This window comes from Scatophagus argus, chromosome 11, assembly GCF_020382885.2.
Source record: "Scatophagus argus isolate fScaArg1 chromosome 11, fScaArg1.pri, whole genome shotgun sequence".
In the NCBI taxonomy this organism is placed as follows: domain Eukaryota; kingdom Metazoa; phylum Chordata; class Actinopteri; family Scatophagidae; genus Scatophagus; species Scatophagus argus.
In genome coordinates, this window is record NC_058503.1 from 7,940,825 (window position 1) to 7,966,767 (window position 25,943).

General features: G+C 40.8%; 1 protein-coding gene across 1 annotated transcript; it reads left to right on the top strand.

Annotated features, from left to right (window-relative positions):
- Positions 1-9,621: 9,621 nt before the first annotated feature.
- dcbld2 (discoidin, CUB and LCCL domain containing 2) lies at positions 9,622-25,632 on the top strand. The gene is made up of 15 exons (XM_046403116.1): positions 9,622-10,019; positions 13,155-13,379; positions 14,595-14,732; positions 18,500-18,551; positions 18,634-18,706; positions 20,796-20,929; positions 21,083-21,123; positions 21,388-21,603; positions 21,781-21,905; positions 22,404-22,551; positions 22,665-22,814; positions 22,934-23,027; positions 23,117-23,166; positions 23,252-23,386; positions 23,640-25,632. The coding sequence occupies exons 1-15, from the start codon at positions 9,917-9,919 to the stop codon at positions 24,056-24,058; spliced, it is 2,103 nt and encodes a 700-aa protein (XP_046259072.1). The 5' UTR covers positions 9,622-9,916; the 3' UTR covers positions 24,059-25,632.
- Positions 25,633-25,943: the final 311 nt, after the last annotated feature.

A 25,943-nucleotide genomic window follows, 5' to 3' on the forward strand; every position in this document is an offset into this window, starting at 1 on the left:
GTCACTGTTCTCTTCTCAGTTTGAGTGCAATCTCACCGCCAAAACCAAACTATCTCTTCGCTCCGATCCGGCTTCTCTTTAAAGTGTCAACAGCTGAATGGTACAGAGGTAAACCACAATACCGCCAAAGGTACAGAGACATAATGAAAATGAGCAAAGGTTAAGCTGGAAACAAGATTTATTTTTATTTTTTAGCTTGGAGAAACCAAGTTAAACACAAGGACACAAGACCTGGTAATGGAGAAATTCCAAATTTGGTTTTTAAAGCAGACAAACATGCAAATTGGCATCAATTATCTATATTAACTCAGTTTAAATTCACATCCAAAAGCTGTGGGAAATTATGGAAGATTTAGCATGCACAAATAAAAAGAAATCAATCAAGTAAAACTATTTGTTTCAATTTAGGCAATTTAATTCTTCCAAATAAAGGGATCTCCTCTGACTTTTCTTTGTTCACCTACTGGCCTTTTTATGCAGGTGTTTTAAACACAGGTAAACCTGCTTCATTACCACTGAAAGTGATTGCTTTTCTGGGTTTCTTTTTCCTGGCATTTGGACTTCACAAATACACCAGAAAACAGGGAACAGTAAGCAGCATAGAAGGCAGTGACGGTGTTATAATGGTCTCATTTTCTTTCTTCCTATTTGTTTTTTTATTCCAGTCTTTCTTTCAAACTCGTCTCCGACTGAACGATTTTCACGTGTGTCTAATTAGCGTGTCCTTCCTGGTGTCATGTTTCCAGCTTGTTTCGGCTGCCGATTGAAGCTGGAGCTGAAAAATATTCCTGCCCATGACCACTGCAGAGTCATTTGACCAGGGAGTGAAGGCAAAAGTCAGATGTTATTGGGTGTTTGTGGGTTCTTTCTCAAGTGTGAAAGCAGTATAGGTCATTAATTTTCGGAGATATTCTTGCGGCTACTCAATTCCTCATACAACTAGCTTGACAGAGAAATGTGGGATAAGTCAAGTAGCAATACTGCATATAAAAAATACCACTGGCCCAGGAGCAGCAGGCTACTGTCTGACTTCTGTGTCATCTTCTGTCAATCACCAATGCAGAGATATTCTTGTACTGCTAACTGCTACCTGGGAGACCTTGCAATAAAACCTGTGAAACACATATACAAACATGAGACCACACACTCGCACATGCAAACACATTCTGTATACAGTACGAGGGAGTTGAGTGCGGTCAGATGGACCTCCTACAAGTTGACCTTTGAACCTCAGAAAAGTATAGATATCGGAGTTTATTTACTATGTCTTGGAGGATGAAATAGTCGTAAAATGTGCTTCCGTTCTCCCATTAAAACTGGTACTGCAACAAATAATATGACCATTTTCCCCTAACTGAAGAGTTCCATTTTTTTTTTCTGAAACTGGTTAAATGGGCAGAGTTAAAGGTTAGACCTGAATATCTTTAAAAGGATAAAGTCTTGGGCTGGATGCCAGGGAGATGAAACCGTTTATTGTGTGTTTGAATAAAGAATGAATTTGGCCTGGAAAAGTTTACACGGGGTGCTCATGCAGAATGAAAAAGAAAATACACAGCACCTGGAGAAGGAATGTGTCCAGAAAGCCTAGGCTGGATCCTGAGAAGTCAGGATCTCTGCTCAAGTCTAAGTATCTCAGCCACAAGAAAAGCTCTGGGCCTTGAACCAACACTAGATATTACAAAATCCTTAGAAAGGTAGAAAAAAATCTGTCCCAGTTTTAGAAGTTCTAAACTGAACTTCTGCCTCGGATCCAAACCAAAACCACAGCTTGTAAAACTCATACCACAATCATATGCTATAAATGCAACTCTGTCCAAAATGTGCAAAATATGTGCAAAATGTGATGTAATCTATCATACAACACAAGTATTCACAAAAAATGCCCTTTTTATATACAGGTTTTTCCATTTTTCTGGTGTGTGTTCAACAAATAACAAAATAGCATTTCAGTAACCTAACATTTTTACCGTGTATGTTGTGGATGGAGGTACTGACTTGCATGTTTGTGTCGTATAGTGACCTAGAATGACTGATTCTTTGCTGAAAGGTATACAACAGTGGGAACGACCCTGATGAACAAACCTAATGTGTTTATGCTGACAATAAATACTGGAGAGCGATCAGAAATCTGAAAGGCAATTAAAGAAGGAGCAAAAGCAGGAAGAAGAGGAAGATGCATGTGTAAAGTTTTTTTTCTTCATTCATCAAATTGTTCCTTACTTCAGTAGATCTCATTTTAAAAAGTACACAAATATTTTCCTCGTCATGTGACCCAGATTGCAATAAAAAATTTTTTGGCAATACTTGCACCAGTGTGTGTGTTGAGTTTACAGAAGAAGTTCCACTGATCTCTCAATACCTTTGTCTACCACCTCCTCTGGTTTTCTTATCTAATCTGAGCTACAATAATACATCATAATTTATTTGTTGATGGCATTATGAATTATTACCCTACGTCTGCAAAGTAACTAACTAAAGCCATCAAATATTTGTGATATCAAGAGTTATCAAGCCCCCCCCCTTTTTTTTTTACCTTCTAAATCTCTATCTTAATGACAAAACCTCTCCAGTCTATGATTGCTCATGATGTCCTGTTAGGATAAATTCAAATGAATAGTTTGACATTTTAGTTTAGCCTACGGACTAGAAACAGGAGAAAATAACAGCAATTTATGGTGGTTGTATGGTTGTATCAGATTATGTTCTGGATTATTTCTCGGTTGAGCGCTGTGACTTCCTTAAATCTGATAACTGAACACCAGGGTGTCAATGCACCCAACCAACAAACAGTCCTGCACACAAGGAACTATAAAACCACTAACAGGATGTGAAATGTTATTTGGAATTGCATTAGTTGCTGCTACAGAGGGAGGCAGGATGGCTTCTAGTCTTTATACCAAGCTAAACTAATCAGCTGCTGGCTCCAGCTTCATACTGAACACAGAAAGCGAATAAGCATACCCCCCAAAGCTATTCCTTTAATGCTGCCAATGGCGCAAGACCACTAAATCTGATGTGTTAGATTTAAACAAATTTACTCAACCAAACTCACCAGTTTTTACTTGCAATATTGACTGCAGGACATCATTTATCATTCTATAATGTCTCCTTTGTCTTTGTGTTTGTGTGTGCTCATAATGTTGAATGAGCTCCTTGTTTTGTTATTTATTAGTGGGTATTCCCAGTGAACATGGGATCCCAGTTGAGGCAAAATGTCACCCATCATTTACAGCAACCTCTGGTTTGGAGGGTCCACTGCTGATTATTTAGTCTTCAGATAAACAGAGCTCATTCCCAAAGTTCCCATTAAAGACCACAGCAAATTCTCCAAGTTAAAAGACGACCATCTGTGCACCGGGTCTGATTACTGCTGTTGGCATGTCTTCCATATAACGTCTACTTGTGTGAGGAGCTTTAGAGGAAGCTGAGTATGTGATGTATGCACACATGTCCACTGTCTCACTGGAGAATGCTGTGATGTGACCAGACACTGTGGTCAGTTGTTATACAGTATTGGACCACCAGGCACGCTCTCACATAAGGCCCTGGGCAGGATACTGAGACTGACTCATCAAGTCACACGTGTTTATTTAATGGAACAAAAAATATGGAACGAATCGGTAGCCTGAAAACCACATTTCCTTCCACATCACTAAAACCACTGACAACCCCAAACCCTTAGACACTCAAACCATGCAGCTCCTCTGCCTAACGTCTGTGCTGATGGATGGAGGGTGACACATTTCTCACACGCACTCATGTGCCAGACACATGCACACAAACAAAAGGTACATGTATGGAAAACATTGAGTCACTGACTGAAACACACAAACAGAGCTTCTGCTGTCGGAATAACCAAAATTACACTGACAGTGTTGAACACAAAGCTGAAGGGGGAAAAATAATCCTGTGGATTCCACACATTAATCACAGATGAAACATACACACGCAAAGCTGCTACGCAATATCACTCAGGAGGTATTCAAAGACAAAGCCCAGCTTAGATCTTCCTTCACTCTGCATGTTGTGGTAACTCCTGATTAGATTTACAAGGATCTGGAAGAGCCCAAGGAAAAATTACACAGGTATAATAAAGTTAAACATATCTTTAATGCTTGCAAAATATACTATATGAGCTTATTGTATCTTTTTTAATATGAAATGTATATTTCCAACTGAAATTGAAGCATCCTACTCTTTGTTACTTTACATGTCTAAAGACACACACACATTTCTACTGAGAAAGTTGGAGGCTACGGTACTTTTTAGTTAGTGAGCAGAGAGAGAATCATGTCATGAATCACGTATCTGTGCGCTATACTGACCCCTAGTGGAGATATTATTTAGTGCACAGATTTTACTCCAAGGAACAAAACAGATGATAAAAAAATAGGTAAAAACAAATGGTCAAAGATTTCTATTGAATAAAATGCATTCTTGCTTATTTATTTTCTTAATCTTGCTGCATGTCCAGATCATCCACTCTTCAGGTTACTTATCTGGACTCATCATGAAAGCCCAGAGTACCTCTTGACCCTGGGGTCACTGTCACAACCTTGGCTGAATTCTTTGAAGTCCAGTCCTCCCTTTACAACTGAGTGTGTTAGAATACCAACCGGGTTTCCCTTGGATCTGCTGACCCTCTCAAGCTGACCTGTCAAGAACATCTACATGCTGAGACTTCAAGTGTTTGCAGAAAATGCCCTTAATTTCCCTCCTAAACAGATCAGTATCTTTTCTAACTTTGTGCCATATGGTCTTTGGTTTATGGCCCTCAAAAGATGGCATGGTGTGGGGAGAGAACTGAAAGACCATTTATTCTTGAAACAGTTAATTAAACTGCTTTTATTTGCCATTCAGTGGCTGCTGTTGAACACAGAGCTTGTTTTCAAGTTTTATCCAGTCCCATAATTTTGTGATTTAATGGTTTGACGCACATGTATTTACTTCCACTGAGAAGTTGTCAGAAAGTTCACACACAGGCTTTAGAGTGCATGCTGAGTACAAATGTCTCTCTCAGCCAAGACAGAGGAAAGAGATGAGAGTGTGAACACTCCTCAGTGATCATAGTTTTGGATTTAGTTGTGGACCAGTGAGGCCTTCCACAGACAGGGAGAGAGTGGACTGTATTTCTTGAGGAAGATTAGATCCTTTAATTTGCGCAGCAAGATGTTTTTAAGTTTTAGTCAGCAGAGGTTTAGACCTATCTTTAGTCTTTGTTCTGTGTTTATTTTACTCTAGAATTTATGCAAACAATTTTAGTTGTGTTATGATTTAATCTTGTAATTGTAGGCTTCTTGTTTCTCAAATACCTCATTAGTTTTTTGTGATTTATGTGAAGTCCCTGTTATAACAGTGTAATTTCTCTTTGGCATGAATAAAGCACTCATGGCTCTCCCCTGTATGAGAAAGTATATACAGTGACAAAAGCTATTGGCATGAATGTGGATGATTCTGGCCCTGACTACAGCTGCATTCTTGGGGTGTTGTCTGCTCTACCTGCAGGAAAGCTTTGTGGTGTCTGTTTTTTCCTGTCTTGGTTCCTGTCTTGTTTGTTGCCCAGACCTGGAATCAGCAGGTCCAGACATGATCCAGGCATGTGATGACTAAGCTCCCACTCACTGTCTTTTTTTTTTCCACAGAAGGCCATGCCAAGCTTTTATCAAATCATCTGTCATGGGAAATGAAAGAAAAGATTTCTTGATACTCAACAAACCATCATGCAACCCAAACACAATTATTTATAGTGTCAAGTGACTCTTTGGCTTGCAATAAAATGAATGCATGATATAAATTATAAGCAGGCACAATATAGTCTGTATATGCTGAAGGCGACAAAGGCATATGAAATAGGTGGTGTCAAACAATGATGGATTGTTGTTATAATGCTCTGTGAGCAGTTGTTCAGCAGTTTAGCAGGAGACTGGACTGCCTTTTTCTCAAAATACACGGCTTTCCAGCAGAGGTCCTCCCTGTAACAGTTTATCGCATTCTTTGTAAGCACAGCCAATAACGGAGAAAGATGTCAGAAAAGTTGCACAATGTCCAATACAGTCCCGTCATAAACTAAGGTCACATAAAGAACTGTAAGTAAAGTTGACAACTCAACACCTCTGTGACAGCTTTAACACTAAAATTCTGCTTCTTACACTCTCTTTAACGGCTCAAAAATTACACTTAACATTATTTTATCACATTACATTACATCTGTTTGAGCTACAAGATATGATTAAATATATTGAATTTTCAGTGGTCTATTGGCATTTCTGTTGCTGGAGTTTTATAACAGTTTGTTAGAGCTCTCTGTGGTTTACCTGACTCCAGACATGTCCTGTCTCTATGTAGCTTTACATTCTGTGTATTTACTTGCCTTTCAAAGACATTTTGGCAAAAAAAGGTACACAGTTAGACCAGTAGACTGCGTTATACAATCTAATGCTTTCCAATCCAATTGTTCTGCCATTAGCTCTTCTTTTATGATAGCTATAACATTCAGTTTTCTTGACGTCATAGACGTATTCCTTCAGTTACACCGCAGGCTTTAGCTCTGAGGTCACATTTAGTGGCGCTGTGGTGCTGAACTTCATTACATTCAGAGGTGTTTCAAATTTTCTGCCCCCCTCATGCATGTAACTGAGGAGAATAAAAAAGGTCACTCAGTAATTTAATCACCTTAAATGAATTAATTTACGCATTGCTGACAATGTCAACAAAAACTAAGGTTTTAATAGACTTTTTGATAGATTAAGCAGTGCAGAGAGGTCATTCCTTCTGCATAATGGCTTCAAGTAAGGTCAGAAACAAATGCAAAGGAAAGAAAATGGCTGATTTTGTAGTATTCATTTTTAACATTGGGATATATTGAAGAAAAGACCCAAAACAATGAAGAAGTAAAGCCAATGTCAACAAATCAGAAGGGTTAAAAATGTATTTCTTGCAACAGAAATATTGACTGGATTGTATAAAACTGAACGTGCAGCCACATCATTTTTTCCAAACCTGGATAATAGTATGTTATCTGTATTTGACTTTTCTGGGAATTTGTAAGAATGTCCCTCAGGGGACCATGTTGATAAGCAAGTATGCCGCAGTGAATATATGGGAGTTCCCCTTCTGCAAATGTATCATACAGATAGGGAAAAGAAACACCGTGGTGGAGGGTGTGTATGAGTGTAGAACTGTAGGACAATTGCTGCACGAGTGTCTATCTGGCTGCTTCTCTAAACATTACAATTTCTTACACCCTTGTGGACATCTGCTTACAGTCTGCACACAGATCTCTCTCTCTCTCACACACACACACACATACACATGCACACTGGCCCATCCATCCAGAATAAAAACTGAATCATCCGACATATTACTCACAGGCTAAAGGCTAAAAACTGTGTTTGTTGCTCCATGTTACTATTGGTTACTCTGTTACATCACATCAAAGCTCTTTGCCAAACGAGGGTGTACAGCAGAACAATAATAAGTGAATATTTCTTCCCATTAATGTACTGCTTGGCTCTTCTGAAATGTCCACCTAAAGCCTGGGTATATGATGAGTACCACCCACTCATTAATCAGACTCACCATCTACTTCATTCTGTCCGGTCTCACTTCAGCAACTGGGTTGTCTTTCAACATCCCAGTATGTTGATTCTCTTGTGCCAGATTTGGGTGTACAGACAAGAGGCTCAGAGCTGAAGGGACAACACATTAATGGAATAATAAATCTTGGGTGGGCAGAGGTTCAGTTATTAAGATTCATAAAACAGCTGAGTTCCAGGAACTAGGTTGGATTTACGACTCTGCGTGTCACTCGCCACAGACGAAAATAGAAATGTATGTTTACATGAACACCGTACTTCTGTTTTGTAAGACTTCACACTTTGAGTTGTTTACATTATTAGGGGGAAATCATTTAAAAACAGAATTTTACTACTTTTATGTCTTTGGGTTTATCTGATGGCTGGATTTACTAATGACTTTACATATATTCTAAATTGCAAGATTCTTATTGTAAGAATTACTCAGACAAGATAAAATCACATTTCATTAATCCCAGGATACTCACTACACCTGTGGGTAATAATATATCCATCGGAATATATGAAATATCAACCTGACAGGTATCTGTATGATGCAAACATTTACTGTGTCACATCACTGGTTTCCAAAAGGCTACTGGTGGGAAAAACAAACAAACAAACAAAAAAAACATTTACAGAAATGTTGCTTAATGTGCATTGTCTTTATAAATAAAATGAAACATCAAAAACAAAACAAAACAAAACAAAACAACAACAACAGATAAAAACAAGTAGATGATACAGAATAAAATAAAATACAAGTTGAAACGACATGAAATTAAAATTCTATTTATTGTGTTAGGATCAAAGTCTGGCATTTAGAGAAGATAAAAAATCTGGAAAAAAATCATTAATGTTGAGTAACATGTTTCCACTAGAAAATTATTTTAGATGGTATGGTTATAGATACACTATATAGACAGAAGTATTGGGACACACCTCTTTATTATTGAATTCAAATGTGGTATGGGACTGATTTTCAAGAGTTGGGCTAGACCCCTTACTTTCAACACACAAAGAGAGACAAGAGGGACTGTGGGAGGAAGCTGGAGAACCATAGGAAACCCACGCTGGCACAGGGAGACCACGCTAACTCTCCACAGAAGGTCTCAGACCCGGACTCAAACCTGGAATCCTCTTGCTGTGAGGCGACAGTTCTAAACACCACACCACTGTGCCATCTGTTCCTTACCTCCAGTGAAGGGAAATCTTAATGCTTCAGCATACCAAGACATTTTGGACAATGCTGTGCTTCCAACTTTGTGGCAACAGTTTTTCTGTTCCAGTGTGACTGTGCTGGAATAGAAAAGTCAGACCTCACAAAAGCTTTCCTGTATGAATGGGCAGAAATTCCTGCAGAAACACTCCAAAATCTTGTGAAAAGCCTTCCCAGAAGAGTGGAAGGTGTTATGGCAGCAAAACTGTTTATGTATTTAGAATGCAATGTCATTAAAGTCACTCAGAGCAGTTTCACATATTGTCTTTGCACCAATACTACAACAAAGTACCTCCATTAGAGCAAACTGCAGCTGCAAGTTCTTGGAGTGAAATAATAAACTCCTCAGAGAACAATGTAAAAAAAAAAATCAAATTGCTTGCAGTGTTTATGCAAAAAAGAAAAAGACTCGCAACTAATTATTCATAATAAGTAAAACTAACTCTAATATTAAAGGCAGCTGTTAAATACGCAGTCAATTACATTTCTAAGCTGAAACAGCCCAAAATGATTTAGATTATAATACTATCCTACAGCTTTAGTCTCATAATATCACAATTTAATTCTCGAAAAACTTTGACATGGAATTTCAGATTTTTATTCTTTTATTGTTTCCTTACTCCAACAGTTGCCATATGTTGTAGCATCTCATCTACAGCAAAACATTCTGAGGTGGAGACAAAACATTCAGTATCTGTTTCCTTCTTCTTAAACTTTGTATATGTTTGTAGTTGTTTATTTTTTATCATAAGACTGGAACAAGTATTGAAGAGTGACTGAAGGGGGTGTTGTTCAGTCTGGTATCAGACCACTTGGGGGACTCGGGTATCCCAGTTCCCAGACCAGGAGGAGGAGCTCAGTGGAGGAAGTAACTCCACAGATTGGATGTGTGTGTGTGTGTGTGTGTGTGTATGTGTGTTTGAAGCAGTTACCTCCATAGTGAGAGTGTCGCTAACCACTGGATTGCTAAACGACAAGCAAAAGACGTCCTCGCGAGGAATCCACACGCGGACTCGCTCTCGAGGAGTTGAAGATCATTTTTTTTGTATTTTCCCCTCGGTACAGGTTGAAGCGGTGCAGCCGGTCCAGAAGCGAGCAGTATGCATTCAGACTGCAGGCTGCTATGGGCAGAGCGGTAATGGTGGGCAGGGGACCGACAGGGGCCGGGGTTCTCGTCCTGTCGATTCTCATCATTCTCACCACGGAAGTCGGTCGAGCTCAGAAAGGTTGGTGCCACACAGCTGCGGTGACAATCGGAGGAGCCGTGTGTAACCGCAGCGACATGCGGCCATGCTGGTTTAAAGTGTGATCACAGACGGTTAGATGTTTAGAGGTTGGCGTCAGGCATGGTACATTGTTATTGTTCGCCAAACTTATATCTACCTTACATGGCCGTGTGTACGTGGAGTTAAGCTCGGTTTACACCGCTTGCCGCCGCCCGTTATGGTGTGTTTTGTGAAACACGGGTGTAGTAAAACCAGGAAAACCGGTTCTAAAAACCCTCACGAGATTGTGAAAGAATAACTGCTGCTTGGAGGATCAGCAGCTCGCTGAATTAACATGTGGCTTTCAGTGATTTGTTTAAAGTCACACTTTGTTATTTGCATTTCCCAGTAAGGTAACCCTTTAAATTGCCAGATTTGTTAATGGAGTCTGGGCTTAAGTTCCCTGCGTGCCAAACAACAGCACACTTGGAAGCTTGTGGCCTTGTTTCTAGTTCCAGGTGGACAAATTTCGCATTTGTCGTGAACTTACTACTACAGTTACGACCAGCTCAATATATTTTGATTGGTGTCGGTTTACTGTACATGGTGTTGCACCAAAATTCGGGTATTTGTTAGGTTTTTAGATCCCACAGCTAACCTCAGGTGGTCAGAGATTGGGGGTGGGGTAGCAGTGGGGATATGAGTGTAAACACGTGGACACAGTTTGTCACAATTCACATTATTTCCACATTAAACATCTATTGGTACTTAATTTCATATCATGTCTGCAGGTGTGATGATAAAACAGATGGCATTCTGATTGAATTCAATTGTATTCTGGTTTGTTTTTAAGTGTGAGGAGTAACTTTAGCAAGCTGAACTCCTGTTGAATGCCATGCAGTTGTTCAGTATTTGTGAGTCAGAGTGAGGGAAGCAGCTTTGTTTTTGTCCTGTTCATCTGGATAGTGTCCACTGAGGGGCTCTTACGTAACTCCAGAACATCCACTTAGCACCATGAAGCGTGACTGTTGAGTGTTACCTCAGAGCCATGAGTCCACAACGTCAACAGACACAAAGTCTCTGTTTTCTGACACCTTTGAACACACACAAATAAACTTTGAGTGTGTATTAAAAAAAAAAAAGTATGGGCTCATTTGTAAAACTGATCCTCCAGATTTATTAAATTGTCTTAAATTTAAAGTATGGATATTTTTAACTGCTGCAAAACAAGTATGATCAGTTTCTGCTTCTTAAAGTATGCGTTATGTTCAGGACACCCACGTTTTGCCTCTCTACAAAACTGAAAGCTAACTTCTGCTGAGCCTCATTACAATATATTACATTCATGGAGAAGGTACTTCTCTCTATTCAAATTATGATTGCAGCTAATGTTTTTATTCATCTATTAATCTGCCAGTTATTTTCTTTTTTTTTTTTTTTTATTGCTCCGTGTTCCATAAAACATCCTGATGTCATCTTTTGACCAACGGTCCCAAAGATATTCAGGCTACTGTCCCATGGCAAAGTAAAGCTGCAGTTTTTTACATTTGAGAAGCAGGAACTAAGGACTGTTTGGCATGGCTTAAATCCATTATCAAAATAGTTGCTGATACTTGTTTTTGTCCAGCAACTAACTGAATGTTCAACTCGTCATTTCAGCTTCAGTCCAGAGTAACATTTTGACTCAGTGTAGGATTTGGTGTCTTGTTCAAGGACACTGCAAAAATATAAACAGGTGTTGAATCATCAACCTTGTGATTTGCGGCTGAATCGCTCTTATCACCTCAGGTACATAGTACATTTAACAGATGGAAAGGCCCACACTAAATAGACAAAAGTATTCAGACACACCTCTTTATGGGGTTGTTTGTCAGGGGTTGGGCTGGGCCCTTTACTTCCAGTGAAGGGAAATCTTAATGCTTCAGCATACCAAGACATTTTGGACAATGCTGTGCTTCCAACTTTGTGGCAACAGTTTGGGGAAGGCCCTTTTCTATTCCAGCATGACTGTGCCTCAGTGCACAAAGCAAAGTCCATAAAGACATGGCTGAATGAGTTTGGTGTGGAAGAACTCTACTGGCCTGCACAGACCCCTGATCTGAGCCAGGCCAGGTCCAACATCAGTGTCAGACCTCACTTCCTTGTGGAAAGTCTTCCCAGAAGAGTGGAAGCTGTTTCAGCTGCAAAGTTCTATCTATCTGTGTGTTTAGAATGTGAATGTCATTAAAGTCCCTGTTGGTGTAATGGTCCATACAGTGTATTTTCATATTTATAGGGCACTTACCTGTTGTACTAACTGCAGTAAAAAGATGGATCATATAAAACTATGTGAATGGAAAAAGAAGGTAATCTTTCGATTTATTACACTGCCTATTCCCTTGCTGTGTGTGCTAAGGAATAAAACTAGTGTCACTAATGTAACATTCACATATGTACTTGGTCGTGTTTGCTCTCAGTGAGATTCCTCTCAACAGACGACAGTATCAGCGGAGCCTCTCAATTTTAAAAATATATGAAACTTTGTAAAATAATAATTATAATAATTAATTAGAAGACACTTAAATATTAGCTTGGTGTTATTATCTAATTTCTTAAAATGACATGGACACCATATTTTTTAACGAAAGTAGCAAAGTGAAACGTATAATGCATTTGTCGGACTATTTTAGCTGCAGGTTGTTACATTTTGTGTAATAGTGAAGTATTTATGGCAGCAGGCCTTTGTGGGATTCACTCAAAATAAGCCACAGTGTGTTCACTGCAACGAAAGAACGTTCCAGTGAACACTAATAGTTTTTGACAACAATGGAACCCTGTTGCACTGATAAATTTGATATGTCAGACTTTGGATACACGTACAATACTCATGAAGAGGATCGCTGCATTGTTGTGCTTTTCTTGGGGTTTGTTGACGTATAAAATAAAGAGTAGCACTAGCATAATACTGAACCCCTCTGATATCTGCAGACACACTGTATTTGAAGGAAAGCTCAAAGAACAGCATGTTTTACTGAAAACTTGTGTCATAAATCTTGAGTTACATAAAACTCTAGTTTGGGGCTTGTCTTTGTGCTTCCAGCCTGTTTGTACTTTATCACTGGTATCTCTCTCTCTCTCTTTTTTTGTTGCTGAAACTGTGTTTGTGTTGTCCTGCAGGTGATGGCTGTGGCCCCAGTGTGCTCGGCCCCAGCAGTGGGACTCTGTCCTCTTTGGGCTACCCAGGGACGTACCCGAACAACACGGTATGTGAGTGGGAGATCAGCGTGCCCCGCGGCAACAGGATCCACTTTCGCTTTGCTGAGCTGGACATAGAAGACAGCGACTGCCAGGTCAACTACCTCCGCCTCTACAACGGCATTGGACCTGAGAGGAGTGAGATTGGTGAGAGTGACAAGCTGTTACTAGACTGAACTCGAACCCCAATTTAATTTTATCAAAATGAAAATGTTGTCAAGTCACTTTAGATACATCTGACTACTAATACATAGAGGTGATGAAGTCTTTAGTCTCAAATTAAGGCACCAGTGTGCTGCATTAGAAACCCCTCGCCCCACAGCTTTCTGACGTTGTCCAACCATTTCTGTGACTTTCCAAATCCAATGATCACTGACACTGACGTAAAGCTGTGATTGGTCAGGCATGTGGAGATGAGAAAGGTCTGAACATATCTCACTAGCTCTTTTTAAAAACAACAACAACAAAAACATAAACACAACTGTGTCATTGACGTATTTGATCTTTTTTTGTGTCTTTATGATGGGGGCTTTTCACTCCGCCTTGAGTGTGTCCGTTGGGAATGAATTAGCTCTTTTTGAGCTGGAGTGGGGTGATTTGAATGAACAGCATTTTCAGTTATGGTTCAACCCAGGACAAATTCTTGAAGTGTTCTGGGGTTAAATGTGTAGCTCTGGAAACATCTTTAAAATCCTGAAAAAACTGTTTTAAGACTCAATTTAAGTTAAAAAAAAAAGTACAATACTCTGGCTTGTCTGCAGGTGCCGCGTTGTTCGTCATCTGTCAGGAAATATTGCACTCACAAACTAAAAGTGGGATTGTCGTCTCAGTGGATCCTGCTGTAGGAGGTTGTTCACTCCTTAATCATTTTCCATTTCTTAAACTATCCACTTTCTGCTGCTAATCCGGCTTCAAGTCATGGTACTTTAATTATTGTATCATTAGGAATTTTTTTCAAAATCTGCTGGGAAGTACTGGTCTGATCCCAGAACAGGTATTAAATTGCATTCTTTGTGTTATGAAAAGGTTCAGAATTTAACTTGGTGACCTCTGACCCTGACCCAAAAATCCTTTGCCAGCAACAGGGAAATGTTTGTTTCCCTAAAAATGCACTGTGAACACGTACTGATAGTTGTTCAATTTTGAAGATGCAAATCAGGCGCAATAATATTACTAGGAGGAATGTAGTCATTTACATCGTTGGCCATCCTGTCCCAGACTATATGAGAGGTGTACGGCCCCATCAGTTTCACCAACCAGTAAATCTGCACTGTTATCCAATACAGCACGTTTGTCGTCATGTATGTTAAACTCGACAGGCTTGTATAACTAACCAGAACCTCTTTTGTCCTGTTTTACCAGTGAAGTACTGTGGATTGGACCAGAAGGTCAATGAGCTGATCGAGTCCACTGGCAACCAGGTCACTGTGCAGTTCATGAGTGGGACCCACCACAGTGGACGTGGATTCTACCTGTCCTACTCCACCACTGAGCACACAGGTAACACGCTCTCCCCACACTCACCTGTCTGTGTCTCATCACTTGTGCGTCTCAGCCTGCAGATGTGGTCATGTGATGAAGGTGTAGCAGACTGGAATGATGTTTTGTTGTAGTTATCTCAGTGTCGAACTTGGTTACATTTCTGTTTTGGCCCTTGGCATAAGAGTTGCTTTGGAGACTGTGTGTGTGTGTGTGTGAGTGAGTGAGAGAGAGAGAGAGAATGTGTAATATAATTCTCATGACAGCTGTTTCATTCTGCAATTAGATTAGATTGTATTGGAAAGACTTAGGCACATCAGGTAATGTGTTGTGTTTGTGTAAAACTTGTATTCAGTCACAGCCACTCTGTTTTTTTGTTTTTTTTTTCAGAAGGGAATTCCCAAAGCCACGTTTTCATGTGACGCTAGCTTTGTCTTTTTCAAGTTCAAACAAGAAATTATGAAAATAGGAGATTTAATATATTTGTCAGTGACACAAATCCCTCTTTCATGTGAGACACGTGTAACATGAGTGTTTCATAAAACCCATGAACAAATCAGTTGGAGCAACATTTAATACAACAACAATACAGGAAACATAGCGATATTATGGGTCTTTGTGGGTCTGACCTCCAAATTACATTTGGTCTAATCAAGCTACGTAAGGTGCTGTTGTTATTGCTTTGGTTCTGTGTGTCAGTGTGTCTAACACATGAGTGACTCCAGTTGGACTCTGTGGCTCTAAGTCTATAGCCATTCCAGCAGCTCTGTGAGCCCACTCAGACACAGGGATGCTCGAAAATGAATGCTAATATCAGCATGCTAACAAGTTGACAGTGTCAGAGCTAACATGCTGATATGTGTTGTTCATAATCTTAATTTAGCTTGCTAGCATTCCAACATTTTCTTGCAGCTGTGGCTGTCATTAGTTTTGCAGGTGTTTGGTCCTAAAAGCCTTGAACAAAGTTAGATTTGTATCCTGTCTGTGACTAGAGGAAAAGTTAATCATCACTAAAGTCAGCAGGATGTATCATCTGGGGACTATGATTGAATGATGTGTGTACAAAATTTAGCACCGGTCTGTTTTTTTGGGATAATTCTCTTTGCACAAATGTAGTACACTGACTGACTGTCCAACATTGCCATTCAAAAAGCCATTTTCTTACCATCTTTGCATACAGTATAACTAGCACAAAATGAGATTTTGTCTTTTCCCACGTGATCATTGAAAGGAAAGCGTTTTAACGTGCCACCAACAAAAATGGATAAACATCCTACTTGGTGCAAAACAGACTATTGCAGGAGTATTTTGTGCTAAATCTAACACTGATGCCCCTCTCCCTGACTCAGCCCGTGCTCACTCAGAGTACCTCTGCCTTTGCCAAATGAGAGAAGCACCGCGTGTCATTGATGATGTGCTGTATAGCTCATGTGTATATAGCTGTACAAAAAGCTTTCTTCACCCACACTTAATAAGGTGTTTTGAATTGTGTCACATTGCAGTTTTACAGCCCTCCTCTACGTGCAAAATGTGAATGAGGTCAATTTTATTGTTGATTTTTCTTTTTTTTTTTATCATGGCTTTTTTCAGTTTAGTGAAGCTGGTGAAAGAGGACTGACCTTAGAGAAATGGGAAGTGAGAGTAATTCAGAGAAATGAAAAGTAATAATATTTTGTGGTTTTATTTTAAGGCTTTCTGCCTGTGGGGAGCTGCTAACATTTCTCCGATGTGATTTCACATCACTGAAGGAGTGTGTTAATAAGTCTTTTTCAGATGTTAACCTTTAAGTTTACCTGATGACAATTTTAAGTGTTGGCCGCATGTCTGGATCAGTGGCTGTTTAACTTTTTTGTAAAACTCACAATGGAACTCTTAACCAAGTTGGACCTTGTAACAAGTCTAGATTGAATTTTGTCAGATTAAAGGTAGGGCTGGTAAGTTATTTTAGAAGCATTTTTTTGTTTATGTTTGTGGAAGATATCTAAACATTGCGACATCAATAAATCAAATGCGCTGCCAAAAAGAAAACAATCTGGTATCTGTGGCTGTTATAGGCCTGTATAAAGCCCATCCAGTCATTTCATTTGGTCTGAATGAACAGACTCTCAGGCGCTTGTTTTTGTCTGTGTTAGCCAGACTTCTCTAATGCATCACTGTTTCATAAATTACCTCAGAGGACCTTTGCATGAATAAAATGTGAAATGCTTTATGTCACATCTGATGAAGAACATGTCAGAAAGACGCTTTGTTCTGACTGAGAATTCCCCACAAAACATGTTGTTGTTCATCAAAGCTTAATAATTCTTGGTCTAGACATAATTCAGCTGAAAGAGGAACAAGAAACAAGTCCATGAGACAGTGAGGCAGACTTTGATGTCTAATATCACTGCATGTTCTCTTTTTCTCTTTTAATCAGAATGTTGTTGGTGATTACTGTGCAGTTCTACAAGGCTGTGCTTTGTCATTTTCTGTGACTTGATATAAACCTTATAAAATCTGAGCTAAAATTCAGAGAAATGGATAATTGAAGAAGAATGAAGCCAGTGACACATATGAGGCAAACAAGGACATCAGTAGAATCAACTAGTGACCCCCTCCCCCCCCCCAAAAAAAAAGAAATGGCGACGTGTTTTTCGTGTCATGTAACCCATCGTGCAGATGAGCGTGGGTGGACAGTTTGCACAGCTAAGTAAACCAGGCACCATGGCCGCTTGTTGGGAGCATTTGTGAGTTTGACTCACTGGTTGGCTTACCAGATAAACGGGTTATTTGATAGTGTGGTCAAGACCCTGTGAGACTGAACACCCCCACTGGGTTTCCCAGAAGCCCACGGCATCTTGTTGGATGTATGTGGTGTGCCTCATAACTGAAACACTTTTGTCTTTAGGAACCTCTGAGACACACACACACACACACACACACACACACACACACACACACACAAACAAGTTGAGTCTTGTTTCCACCACTTTTGGGGACATTACATAGACTTACATTCATTTCCTGGAGGCTTAACCATTATACCAACATTACTTGTCTAATCCTAACCCTGACCTTAACCTCACTGTAACATCAACCTCACCTTAAAGCAACTCTTCAGCCTAATATTTAATGATTTACATTGTGGGTACTTGCATTTAGTAAGGTGTGTCCTTATAGTGTGACTGTAAACAGACTTTCATTCCCACAATACAGGAATACACACACACACATCTGATTTAAGGTCTTTGAGGTCAGCTATGGTTTGACAGTTGGTTAGTAATTTGTATTATTATTTTAAGCAAAAGATGCCGCAAGTTCACTGGTTTAATCTTCTCAAATGTAAATATTTGCTGTTTTTTCTTAATTATGCATGATACTAACTTCAATATAATTGAATTTTGAACTTGACTTGGGCTCTTCACACTTCACAATTTTCTGTCCTGATAAAAACCAAACAATGAATGGGATTAATCAGTATGTATATACATATACTGATATATTAATCAGTATATGTTTTTTGATCATTTGATCATTTGATCCAGAAGGGCAGATTGTGACCATATTTCACGTTTGGTAGATGCCCCAGATTATCTGTTTGTGAAAGTCATGATTTGTTGCAGCCTTGGTTTAGAGAATTACTTTTAGTTTTTTTCCCTTTACATAGTTAAAATACCAGATAATTAAGCAGATGAATCACCTGGTTGGCAATCAGCTAAAGAGAGAACAGAGAAGGAGAAAGAGAAACGAGTGCTGGGTGAGAAGGGGCATGCAGAGAAACCAGTTATGACTTTGTTTACCTTTTGCAGATCTAATCACCTGCCTGGACAAAGGAACTGATTTCCCCGAGGCAGAGTTCAGGTAAATAATATTTGCTTTGTGTGGATGTTTGTGCGCTGATAAAGCTGTCCGATATTCACTCCGCCTGTCTCTCTCTTCTTAGCAAATACTGTCCAGCGGGCTGCTTGACATCCACTGAGGAGATTTCTGGAACTATACCCAATGGATACAGAGAGGTGAGTGCATATATGTACATACGTACAGCATGTACATTTTCTTGTGTCATAGTTGCTGTCCTCAGCATCACATTTCTGGGTGAGTTTTGATGTTCCCAGTGTCCTCCTGCTGTTTGGTCACTATCCCCACAGTTACCCCACAGGAACCATCAGAGCATCAGCATTTGTTTACTTGTGGTTTCATGGTGTCTTACTGACGCCACCCATTACTGTCTTGCAAGTCTGCACATCTTTCCGATTGATTCGGTAAGATCCTTTTTCTCTTCCTTGTGCGAACGGACGTCTGCTCTGTGGCATGCGAGTCCTGGGCTGATGACCTCACAGCACCCCTGCCGTGTGTGAGGTCATGGGCGGCGAGTCTCTGGCTGATGACCTCATGCTCTGAGCTCTGGGTTTGTTGAGGGAGGGAGGGAGCGAGGGGTGTTGCTAGCTGCTGAGAGGACAGGGAGGAGTGTTGGGGTGTGCTTCAGGGAGTGAGGTGCCCCACAGGAGCATAGGAGGGGCAGGGTCAGCGGGTGAAAGGGAGGTGAGATAATAGTTTGGCTGAAAATAATAACCCTTTAATCCAGTCCAGCTGCAAGGGGGAGCCGAGCAGAACTGTGTGTTGAGTGTGTGTTCTGCAGAGACAAAGTGCTGGAGGGTGAGTCAGTGTGAGTGACGAGTTGAAGAAAACCTGTGTGTGTGTGTGTGTATGTGTGCGTGCGCATGTTGAGGCCTTTTGTTTTTTTTATCTACTTATATGTGTGCATTCATGCCTGTGTTTTTTTTGGGGGGTGGGGTGGGGGAGGGTTCTGTCATTAGGCCGCAATATGAAGAATGTGAAGAAATACTTCAGTTTGTATCAGAGAGGGATCAGCTGATCCACCCAGACTAGACCCCACAGCTCACTTTCTCTTTTTTTCCAAATCTCTTACTGTGATTCATGCACTGGTTTCTATTTTCCACACCCTACTTCTCATATATTTATATGTGTCTGTGTGTGTGTCATTTCATGTGTGTTTGTGTGGTTTCCTCTGCTGGAGGCAGGGCGTGGCGGTTTGGAGCGGTGCTTTGTGTTTGTGTTAGTGGTTCGGTATGGCGCTCTTTAGGATGTGGTGTGTGTTTTTGGGAAGTTTAAGAGTCACACGACAAGTGTTGATTGCTTGTGGCAGCATTTGAGTGCCGTGCGTGTGCGAGAGTGTGTGTGAATACATGCATACATGTGCTTTTCACTCTGTGGGGTCAAAAGAGCTTTCCCACAATCTTGTGAGCTGTGAATTCCAGTGTGGGTCTTTTCCAGTAATAAAATTCCACCTCACTCCAGCAGCTGTTCAGGGGAAGGAGGGTTTGACCAGAGTGTGATCTGGTTTTGTACATTTCTCAGTGATGTGGCAGCAGGTTTGGACAGGAATGCCGCCGGCAGTGAATCATTACCACCGGTGACTCTCAGTGTCCTCTCCGCAGAGCAGTGACATCATGCTGACTCATCAGCCTTTATCTGCCCCAGCCTGAAGGTTAAGAGCTTGTTCTCAGTGATCACAGTGCAAGACAGTTCTGCCTGTTCCTGCTGACGGTCCTAATTTGCAACAAGACCAAAGTGTATAGTTGTAGTGGTACAATTTGATCAAGCGTGATTACTTACTGGCTCCTTTTCAGCACGAGATCCTTTCCTGGAACTGTGGACGTTTTTCTTGCATTTCTAGATACTCGGCTCCAATTTTGATTCCTTGTGCAAGAAATCTTAACCCAAAAAGTCTCTACACCAGAGGAAGTACTCTTTTAAGGGTTAGTGGTGGGTGTCGATCACCATATGTGTTGTATTATGGATATGAACATAGATATCAGTTACATATGAAAATCAATTTAGAAACTGTTAATGAGTTAAGACAATTACAGCCTGATCTGTATTTAGTAGTCTATATAGAAATTTTAAACAAATGAACACAAAACATAGAAAATAGTCTTTCTTTAAACACAGAACCAGAAATGTTTTGTGGGCTAAGAAACGTGACTTTCCCTGTGTGTGTGGGAGGGAGTAGATAATGGATGAATTTTCATTCTGGAGTGAACTGTTCCTTTAATCTCCTCTTTCTTTCTTTGCATTCTGCAGTCCTCTCCTCTGTGTGTGGCAGCGGTCCATGCAGGTGTGGTGTCCAATGCTGTGGGCGGGACGATCAGTGTGGTCAGCAGCAAAGGCATCCCTCACTATGAAGCCACACTGGCCAATAATGTCACTTCCACTGGGTAAGAACCTCAGGCTCTGCAGCACACGAACAGGCTTCACTATGTTCTCCTTTGAGTGTGTGGCTCCGTTGCTCCCTCTTTTCAGTCGGTCATTATAAAGAATCGATACACCTTAGATTACTGATCTGTGTTTGCTTGATCTTTTCTCCTCAGAGGAACTTTGTCAAACAGCCTCTTCACATTCAGGACCAATGGTGAGTTTCTCTTTTTTCTGAAGGACTATTAGGAGTTGTGAAAAGTTGCTGGTGGAAGTCCTGTAAATGAAATTTACACACATACTCACATTTTCTCACAACAACTTGATAGCTGTTATCCTCTTATGTGAAATATCTAATGCAGTGAAAGGAATACATAAAATATATATATAAGCTATATATAAGCTAAACTAAAACTCCTCCAGTTTCCCCAAACATTTCAGATTGTTTTTAATGATGGTAATGGCCTCCCTGTGCTTGCAGGCTGCTATGGAACACTGGGTTTAGAGTCTGGTGGTGTGGCAGACACTCAGCTGTCTGCTTCCTCTGTGTGGGAGTGGAGCAACATGGTTGGTCAGCACAGTGTGTGGGCGCCATCAGGGGCGCGGCTTAAAAAGATGAGGCTGCCCTGGGCACCTTCTCAAAGTGACCAGCAGCAGTGGTTGCAGATCGATCTCAAGAGGGAGAAGAGGATCACAGGTACTGAGTTACATCCATTCATACACTCTGCTTTATGCGCAGGCAGATGGCCGCCCACATAGATATCGTCTACGGACAGCTTCACACAGTCGTAAGCTGTTGACTCTTAGTTGTGTTTGAATTTTAATCGGAGCCAGCTGTACAACATCATGTTGTCTCTGCTGTCTGTTCATCTAGGCATCACCACCACGGGCACTACCCTAAGAGAATACCAGTACTATGTTTCAGCATACCGGGTCCAGCACAGTAACGATGGCCTGCAGTGGCACATCTACAGGGAAGCAAATTCTACACAAGACAAGGTAACACAAGCACCGGATCAATAAACCCTGCTTGCTCAACAATTACGTCATTGGCTTTCATGTTTTTTCTTTCCCATCCCGATTAGTGCAAATGGACAAAAATGTCATTTTAGAAGGCTGAAGGGACATATACTTGGACTGTTTCCATGGCAATTGGTATTGACTGAGACATGTTTATGGCAGGAAGTGAGGGCAGGCAGTGATTTGAGTTAAGTGCTATGGTAGACAAGTCAGGACACTTGGGCATTAATAATGAATGGATATGGATTTAGTGGCTGGGTTGTTAGACTGGAACTGCTGTCTACGAGCTTCTCACTGTTGGGATTCTCTCTTTACTGCATGGTGGAAAATAATCAGCTTATGGCTTCTAATGCATTTGTTCAGTCTGAAACAAGAATTACTCTCCTGGACTCTTTTCTTCTAAACTACTACCACTGGTTTCCAGTTGGGTTTAAATCTTTGGCACAGATGAAACTGTTTGTTCTCATTTTGTGGTAGGTCTTTCAAGGCAACATCAACTACCTGCATGAGGTGAGGAATAACTTCATTCCTCCAATTGAGGCCCGTTTTTTGAGGATAAATCCAACCCTGTGGCACCAGAGAATCGCACTCAAGTTGGAGCTGCTTGGATGTCCAATTTCTGCAGGTAGGTGATGGAGGTGGTTGACTCACAGATAAAACAAATATCCCATAAAATGGAAGAACTATAACTTCTACCACAGTTCAGAATTTTTTTCTTCTACAATGTGATTTTGACAGTGAGCCGGAGGCCAGAGCCGAGGCCGAGGATGTTACCCCCCTCTCGTTATACTCCACCACCCGCGGGTACAAAACGACCACCTCACCTTGGCCAAACCACACACACCCCAGACATCCGAAATACTACTATGCCTCCTCATACTGGCAACGGTGGGTCAGATTTATGATTTTAAAAAAACAAAAAAAACAAACAAACCAAAAACAAAAAATCATTTGATCCCTAATAGAGGTCTTTTGTCATGAGATGTCGTTTCATTGTTGCTTGTTAGATGTGGCGCTAGCAGCTGTTCTGGTGCCGGTGTTGGTCATGGTTTTTACTGCCCTCATCTTGATTGCAGTGTGTGCTTGTCACTGGAGGAGCAGGTATGTGTTCTCATTATCATGCAGAGACTTAAAACAATCCCCTTTGTATGTGTTTTGGCCTCCATGACTGTATATTCCTGTCTTTAAAGGAAAAAAAGCTCTGAAGGAACATATGATCTCCCTCACTGGGATCGCACAGGTACGTACAGTAATCTTTCTGCAGCTCGTGTGTGTGTGTGGTGATGGTGCTGGTGCAATTGTATCTCATCGTGCTTCTGCTGCAGACTGGTGGAAAAGCATGAAGCAGCTGTTGCCCTCCAAGATGGTGGAGACGGAGGAGTCAGTTCGGTACAGCAGTAGCGAGGTGGGCCGGCTAACAGGAAGGAGTGCTGTGCCCAGACTGCACGCTGAACCTGCAGGTAAACGCTGGTCAACATGGTGACTGTTCAAGTAACTGAGTGTTCTCACTGGAGTCAACTTGTTTGATGCTTCTGTTTTCAAGTTGTTGCTTGATAGATGCTTCCTCTGTGTCTGTGTCGAGGTGTGAGCTGCTATTAAAGATAGCCTGTGGAGTTTTAATCAAAAAAACAACCTTTTTGACAGTGTTGACAATAGGTAACCTATAAACTGTAAGATTGGTTATGATTACACTATGACATGCTCTCGTTTCAGAATATGCTCAGCCCCTGGTGAGCGGTGTCACAACATTGGGCGCCCGGTCAACCTTTAAACCAGACGAGGGGCCTGATCCAGGATATTCGGATCCTGACCTGTACGACGCTCCCATCTCACCAGACGTATACCACGCTTACGCTGAACCCCTGCCAGCTTCGGGATCTGAGTACGCTACACCCATTGTGGTTGATATGGGTTGCCACCCGTCAGGGGGCACCTCTTTGAGCCAGCCCTCCACAGTGTGCAGTTTCATGAATGCCGGGCCGGCCTCCCTGCTCACACGGACAGACAGTGGCCATTCGGGGAGGTCGGCTTATGACACGCCCAAGAATGCCACTGGACAGGTCACACCCACTGAGGATCTGACCTATCAGGTGCCTCAGTGTAGCACTCAGAAGCCAATGGGAAAGAGCTGAAGAGTCTGGATAAACATGACCTTAATGTGCCCCTCTCTGCCAACACAACCCGATGGACAAAGATAGAGGGGTTGTCAGTGTGAACCTGTGAGCCCCGTAGCCCGGGCTTCAGTCTTGAATGAACACTACCTTAGCCTTAGATTCATCTGGAGATGTCTGTATTGCCTAAATGTTTCTGCATGGCCACAGTCTGCTTGTGTAGTGCCATTACAGTCCTATCACTGAAACCACAATGATGAATGTGTCCGGTGTGAGAGGCGAAGGAAGAGAGGAAACAAAGATGGAAAGGAGAAAGCTGACTACTGTTTGATAACGACTTTGTCCCTGTTCTGTGATCGTTGGTAGTTCTGTGAAACTGTGATTTCCATTATTTCATTGTTATTTTGTTACATACTGAATCAGGTCTAACCGAAATGTACCTGATGATTTACATAAAGAAAATTTAAGGGTTCTCTTACTGAATTTACTGCATGTTGCATAAAGTACCCTACATCGGAGGTCAAAGAACTCTTCTTTCTAGAGAAACTGTAGTTTACCACGGTACGTTTTGTCTTACTTCGTTTCAAAGCATGACTTGAAATTGTGTATAGTTCTAGTAATTCCATTACTGCTAACCTGTTAAAACTCTCAGATGATTTACTGATATTTATTTTTATTTCACATCCTGCTGATGGGGAGAAACTCTTATTAAAAATAGCCCAGCATTAACCCTCACTGACTACAGATCAAAGAATCGTGGTTGCACTGTTGTGGACAACTTACTGACAGTAGTTTTTAGATTAACCTTGTCACACGTTGCATTTAAACTTAAACAGGCAGATAGGGACAATCGATCTAATGACCTCCCCTAAAAGAAAATACTTTCTGTCAAACAAAATGTTGCCTTTTTCTGTGTTTGTGCAATGTTAATTCACAGCAGAACCAACTTTCACAATTGTGCCATCAGTCTAGCCAAATGATCATTAAAACAGTCTTAATGTAGGAAAGAACAGATTTTAAAGTCCTAGTTAGTTAATGATGTCCTAGAAAAGAGGTAGATAGGCAAATCTGTTACAGCTGATAATTTCATAATTTCCTACGTGTTTGTCCTGAATTTTTAGATTTTCTTTGTGCATTGTGGTGATTGTCTCATGTCCAAATGCATCCAAGTGTGACTTCTTCTTCCCTTGTATCTATGTGTGTCAACATCTGTATGTGTGGTATGCTGTTTTTGACATTTAAGTCCTGTGCGTTTTTTTTCTTTTTTGGACTGTTCTAATGCGTCTTATAGATGTAGTAGGATGTATTCAGTCGTCGTCTGTAGCACCAGTAGACTGCATTCCCCTCCTGTCCACCTGTGGTACTGATCTGACCAAACACTCTATGACAGGAGTGCAGATGGAAAGAAAATGGAACAAGCTGCTTCATGAAATTACAGAGGTGTTTTTCACACATCTGTGCTACCAGTCATGCTTTGATTATGCTCAGTGACCAAGGCAATCTACAGAGTTCTGGTGCTCCCTGATCACAGAGGGATTATGTTCATGTGGCTCTCGCTGATTGTATATAGAGAAATAAAGAGTTTTAAAAGAAAATCTTTCATTACAGTCTTCCATCAAAGCAACAAAATAATATAGAGCACATGGGAACAGACATTTACAGATTCATAATTCCACTTTACTTCAAGCACAGAAGTTATAGTTTCATAATTAAGCTTTTTTTTTCTCCACTTGATCAAAAATCTTAAGGTATTAAGGTGTTACAGTATTTGATTTTTAGCCATACTAGCTGCCTGGCTGTAGGGATGATCTGTTGGTCAATCAGTCCACTGCCTTCATCCAGACTGAAATATAACTGGTAGGATTCACATGATATTTTGTACGGATATTCAGGTCCCCTTCAAGAT

Bases quoted from the DNA above. Each gene is read 5' to 3' on its own strand.
- dcbld2 (XM_046403116.1), top strand. From the start codon at position 9,917: ATGGGCAGAGCGGTAATGGTGGGCAGGGGACCGACAGGGGCCGGGGTT. The intron at 21,124-21,387 runs GTGAGTTTCTCT...CTGTGCTTGCAG, and splicing joins CTTCACATTCAGGACCAATG to GCTGCTATGGAACACTGGGT. The intron at 22,815-22,933 runs GTGGGTCAGATT...GTTGCTTGTTAG, and splicing joins GCCTCCTCATACTGGCAACG to ATGTGGCGCTAGCAGCTGTT.